The sequence below is a fragment of the Lonchura striata genome, chromosome 1A (genome assembly GCF_050655825.1).
Source record: "Lonchura striata isolate lonStrDom1 chromosome 1A, ASM5065582v1, whole genome shotgun sequence".
In the NCBI taxonomy this organism is placed as follows: Eukaryota; Metazoa; Chordata; class Aves; order Passeriformes; family Estrildidae; genus Lonchura; species Lonchura striata.
In genome coordinates this window covers 69,138,367-69,144,366 of record NC_140741.1, presented here as the reverse complement: position 1 = coordinate 69,144,366, position 6,000 = coordinate 69,138,367, and the positions used below count along the sequence as shown (strand labels likewise).

General features: G+C 48.8%; 1 protein-coding gene across 1 annotated transcript in view; it reads left to right on the top strand.

Annotated features, from left to right (window-relative positions):
• The first annotated feature begins 369 nt into the window (after positions 1-369).
• The window catches only part of ELAPOR2 (endosome-lysosome associated apoptosis and autophagy regulator family member 2), a 95,174-nt gene continuing 89,543 nt past the window's right edge, over positions 370-6,000 (top strand). The window contains exon 1 of the mRNA XM_021531029.4: positions 370-674. Coding sequence (XP_021386704.2) covers positions 546-674 — 129 coding nt within the window. The 5' untranslated portion in view covers positions 370-545. The remainder of the gene's footprint in view (positions 675-6,000) is intronic.

Below are 6,000 nucleotides of genomic sequence, written 5' to 3'. Positions count from 1 at the left end.
CGGCAGTCAGGCGGGAGACCGCGGGGGATGCAGGCCAGCATCCCACGGCAGGGCTGGGGAAGGGGGGAATCCATTCCACAGCCTATCGAACCCAGAGGTTCCAGGAGGGAGCTGCTGCCGTGCTCCCCAGTATGGCCCGGGCCGCTAGCGGTGCCTGCGGGTTTCGCCCCCGCCGCGAAGGTTTTGGGGCTGCTCAGACGCGGCCGGAGGATGCTCCGCGCTCCCTTCGCCACGCCGGGGCTGGAGCAGCCTCGGCAGCGTGCGCCTGCGCCAGCCTTCCTCCCCCTGCCGCTCCTCCTCCTCCTCCCCCCGCTGCCGGCCCCTCCTCCCGGCTCTGGCTGCCGGGGCTGGCGGCCGCCGGGGCCGCTGTGTCCGAGAGCCCCGGGGTTATGCCCGGCTGGCGGCGGGGCGCAGGGCCAGGGGCAGCCCGCGGCCGGGGCTCGCAGGTGTCCGGCAGGAGCAGGGGGCGGTGAGCCCCAGCAGCACCCCCCGCCCCCGGGAAGGGGTGCGCGGGCGCTCCGCGGCGGGGGAGGAGGAGGAGGAAGATGCTGCTGCTGAGGATGCTGAGGATGCGGCGGGCCGGAGCGGAGCTGGGGTACCCGGGCAGCGCCTGGGTGTGCTGCTGGCTGCTGGGCTGGCAGGCGGCCGCCCTGCAGCTGCCGCCCTGCGAAGAGGTGAGATTTTCCTCCTCCTCTCTGGGTTTTCCCCATCCGTAAGGGCGGGTGGGGGATATGCACCGGCTCGGGAGGAGGGTGGTATCCCAGCAAGGGGGTGTTGCTGGCTCCTCAGAGCTGTCCGGGGGATGGTAGAGGAGTCAGACCCACGGGGAAGGACCCTCCACCGCGGTGCGGGGGGGACTCTGGGGCGGCCGAGCCTCCCGCATCATCACGAGTAGAGCGGCTCCCTTGGCTGTCGGTCGCGAACCGCGCTCCCGGCTCCCCTTGCCCGTGGTGATCGCTGCTCCCTTCGGTGCATTGGAGAGTCCCTCTCCAAACGAACGGAGCTGGGCTGGCCTCGCCGTTTTTCTAAATACCGTGTTGAATCAGCGCAAAGGTGGAGAGTAAGCGAGGGATGGTGTGTGGAGCTGTCCCGCCCGCCCGGTGTCAGCTCGGTGTGTCCGGGGCTGAGCCGTGCGTGTGACACGGGGAGAGAAACTTTCTGTCTCTCCGCTGCTGTAAGAACCCGAAGCTGGCGGGACTCGGTGTGCCCGGAGCGGGGACGCTCCGCACGGCTGTGCGGGATGCGGCGCTGGGGCGGCCGGACGGGGATGCACAGCCCCAGCTGGCCCCTGAGCTTTTCCGGGAAAGGGACATGGACTCCATGAAGCTATTTTTCCAGAGTTTCCAGCCTTACTTCTACATGCAGGGAAATCCTCTCTGCTGTTGTTAAAGACCAAGTGGGTCTTTCCTGTGTTTTAACCAGCAGTAGAGGTGAGGAGGCTGGGTATCACCATCCCAAACGGATCTAGGTGGCCGGAGCTCTGTTCAGGCAAGCAGAAACCTGTAAGCGGGTTAACAATGGTCAGTCCCCTTCCTTCTAACCCACTTCCATCCGAGGATGCTCTAGGACCACAGCTTCTCCACTTTACCTCTTGCAAGAACCAATTTGTACATTCTCAGAGTGGGTTTGGTGAGTGCAGCCGAATGGGAGCACTCGGTTGGGGAAGGCTCCTGACCCATGCTTGGAGGCTATTGCAGCTCCTCCGCTGGGTGTGCAGAAGTCCATGTCTCCTTCCTGTGATGAAAGAGCATTTCTGACCTGGGGAATATTCTCTCTTTGCCTATGAAATTTCCTTGTTGTCTTCCAAGTAGCAGAGCTCAGTGCTAGTCTAGCGTGGGAAATCTTGCAGTAGGGAGAGGTGATGTCTGGCAAATCAGTGTCGTTTTTGGGCATGTTTCTCCTAAATGTTGATCATTCTCAGGGCATGTTTTTCCTAAATGTTAGTCATTCCCAGAGAGGGGAATTTTTGCAGCCGTCTGCTTTAAATTACCTAGCTCCCTTTTCAGCTGGTGAAGGGAAACAGGTACTTTTAAAGCTGTTTTCATGTTTTCATCCTAAAGTCTTTGCTTAAAAAAAAAAAAAAAAAGAACCTCTGCAGATGGTTAAAGGTGAGAGTGAGAGCTGAACCTGTGCAGTGGTACCAAAAGTGTAGGGCTGGTATTTTGAGCATCTTACATTGGGCTTTAGGTGTGCAAATTCTTTCTGAAGCCCCTGTACACCTGTGAATCTGGACCTGTGTTCTTTTGGCTTCTTTTCAGAGAGGCTAAAAATGTTGTTTTACTTGACTTGAGTGCTCTTTGAAACAGAGACGGCCCTCACTCACATGGTTAAAAAGCTGCATGTTACTTGTGCTGGGTGTGTGCAGCCCTGAAAGCGTGTGTCCCAGGAAATATAATTACAAACCTGTCTGGATGGAGACAGAGGGGAAAAAAAAAGGGAGCTTACAAAGAACCGTGATAGCAGATAAGCTGCTTTACAAAAGGGAAGAACAGAAGTTAATAATTTTGTCTCAAAACGTTGTCATTTGCCCTAATTTAGTCCAGTTTGAGTGACCTGGGTGTATTGCCATTAACAACAGATCAGCTCCCGATGAGATTGACTCTGATTTGGGCAGACTCAGACAGGATGAAGCTGTGCCATAAGAAAGTACAGCCTGTCAGAGGGTATTGCAGTCCTTTAAAATCTTGGCAAACATCTTTTGTTTTATACCCGAAAAGTCTGAGGAGCACAAGGCTTAATGTACTGACAGGTGGTTTGTTTTCAATCTATAGGGGATCCTTCTTTAGCAGCACTTTCCCCACTCCTGCCTTGACAACTTGTTTTTGGTTCCCTCACTTATGACAAATACAGATATCTGCTGGTTTGTGAGATTTCTGTGCTGGCACAACATTTGGAGCAGTGGGATCTCTGGCTGTGCCTGAGGCACTGTGGTGCTCTGATTACATGGATAGTAAAATAATAATGTCTAGCAATGTCACTTTCCAGAAACCTTTTTGTCATTGACTTCATTCGTCAGGGACTGTAGTAGTTCAGCACGCTGGATTTAGGAGGGGTGTGTTTGTGCTGGAAACCAAGGGTACAAGCAGCTTGAATTAATGCTCCTGTGAATTTTTGGAGTAAGTTGATACAGTCGTAAGCTTCTGGCACAACAGTGCCAGGCTATGATGGTCATTCACATCACATTCCCTGAGCTCTCCAGTGCCAGCAGCAAATTTAAAGGTGAGTTGTGCATCCCCAAGAGATGGAGGCAGGCTCAGCTTGGATTTCTGGGGTACCTCTGGGGTCCAGAGCCTGGGGAGACCCATTACTGTAACTCTGTGCCTCTGGGGACTTGGCAGCTCGAATTAGGACAGTGGTGAAAGAATAAGTGCTTGGTGAATTCTTTCTGCTGTGCCAGTGATGATCAGGGTACTCAAGCAAATATTTCACGTGTTGCATAAATTATGACTTTGAGTGGAATTGATGACATCCATGCTTTTCACTGCCATTAAATACACATTAAGCTGTTATGTTGGAAATTATGAGATATTCATGCCAGTCCCCCTGCTACTGCAGAGACAATGGTTGTTACATCTTATATTCCAGTGCTTTGTATTTTTTCTTTTCTGAACTTTTCAACTGAATGAGTCTTCTTCAGCTTCCCCTTAGAGATTCACCCAAATCTGAGCAGATTTTGCTTTTATGACATTTCATACTCAGCCTAAATGGGTTTTTTCTTCATTTCATCTTTCCTGTGTTTTTTTTTTTTTTTTTTTTTTTTGCAATAATAATAATAAAAAATGAACTTCCTTAGTGACTCTTCTCTTGATTCCGATTCAGCCAAATTGCTTTCAAAGAGAGATACAGAGTATCCTGCTGGCAAAGATGTTTTCTTTCACACTCCTGTTTGACTCTCAGTTATTATGCAGATTGAGAAGTGCCTTTGACATTGATAATAAATGTGATTCTGATACATTGCATGGTTTACCTGCTGTTTTAGTAGACATGTCCTATAAAGGGTAAAGCTAAATGCTTTCTTTAAGGGAATGTATTTTTGCACTAGTCTGCTCGGATCCCTATGGAAAAGACAAAAACAAGATAAGTAATGTTCTTGGAAAATGAGTAATTTATAAAATTACTTGCAAGGCAAAGGCAAAGAATTCTTAAGAATAAAGGGGAAGCATGAAATTGAACTTAGGTCAAGTAAGGGATATTTGGTGTGTTGAAATAGCACCAATTCTTGTGATGAGAAATGGTTAAAAAATTCCAGTATGTCTAAGCTAAGTGTGAAGTATTTCAAGTATATTAATGCACTAAATCAGGATACTAGGTACTGAGCTGAGCAGTGTGGGAAGCAAGGTGAAATTCTGTCTTTGCATGTGAAGGATGGAGAGGAGATGTGTCAGCTGTGGGAAGGTGTTACGTAAGCTGCACGCCTGTCACCAAGTACACATGGCAGGAGTAACAGGGGTGTCTGCTGGCAGAAATCTGAATATCTGAAACACTCTTGTGTTGTAAGCGAGCTGTACCTGCTTGGGAAGAGGTTTGGAGTCATTGCAGAAGGCTCTGTCGAGGCGGCACATGTGCTGATGGTGAAACAATTTGGGTGGGTGAGGAAAAGAAAAAGAAAAGAATAAAACCTGTCAGAGTGGTTTTGTGCCCTATCATTAGTACTCAGGAACCGTGAACGCTGTGTTTGTTCTACAGCTGCTTAATGAGCACGCAGCAAAGGGTGGGGCTGTCTAGGTAAGAGGAGTAACTTAACAGAGCAAGAGAAAGAACATGCATTAATGCATGGGATAGAGAAATTATTGAGATGCAAATCTATGGGGTAAGATGCACACGATTTTTGTGCACTTGAAAGGCTAAATGTTTTTACTATTAAAAGGTAATAATTTTTTATTTTTATGTAACCATAAATAACCTTTGGGTTGATCAAATACAACTATTTGATCTCTGAGATTCATTTAGTCTCTGTTGGCTTTAAAAACTTTGATGGGATAGCTCATTTAGGAAAGAATTCTCCTTCTAAGCTGGTTTCCTTGCTGCCCCTTGTTGGTACCCTCTTGCATTTGTCTGAAGCATCTGCATTTGCTATTTTGGCAACAAAGCAGGTGCTACCTATACCAGCTGCTGGGATGATCCAATGCTGTATTCCGTAATTTCTAACCACCTTGAAAAATATTAGACACTTAATCTATGAACAATTCATAGTCAGCAGAAGAGGCTGAGGAAAGATTCCTACACAGACCATTTTATTTCTTTCATGTCTTGCTGCATGGATTTTGTCTTTGTGGGGGAAAGAGAAATGTACAGCTTCCATTTTCCATGGTGATGAAGGGTCATAAAGATGAGGAAAGAGGAGCAAAAAACAGGCTACAAAACTGCTGACAGTGAAGTCGATGGAGTGGAAACACGTGCACAAAAGGTGAGGAGACGTGTTAAAACAGGTACCACAGCAGAAAGCACATGAGCAGACCAAGGTGGGGGAAGCACAGGAGAGATTGGTGAGGTGTCAGAAGTGAAAACCTGGGAAGGGAGACAGATGCTGGCATAAAAACTGGATAGTGAGCCGTGGTTGTAAGAGAATTAGTCATAGTGGAAACTGCTGTAACAGACCATAAACTCAAAAGAGTAGTAGCCATTAAACCAACACAAGATTGCGTTTCTTCCACCATCAAATATCACTGGATCATTCAGGGTGAGATTTATCATTTATAAAGAAGGCCACAATTTTATTTTCTCTTTTTCTTCATAGGCTGAGTGAGAATGGGAGCTGTGCTGAGATTCCTGATATATCCATGGCTCATGAAATCAGGACTACCAGGCAGCCAGGGGCCAGGATGGGTTTTTGCAGGGATTTGGGCTGTCAGCTGTCTCATCCAGGCCATGTTTTCCTCCAGGTGTTGGTTGGGAAGGCCTTGGCAGTACTGTGTGTTGCTTTACGCCGAGTGCTGACCTGGGTCAGAAATGCTGGAATCACTCGAAAGGAACCTTTTCCATGAGGCTGTCCCTGTGCTC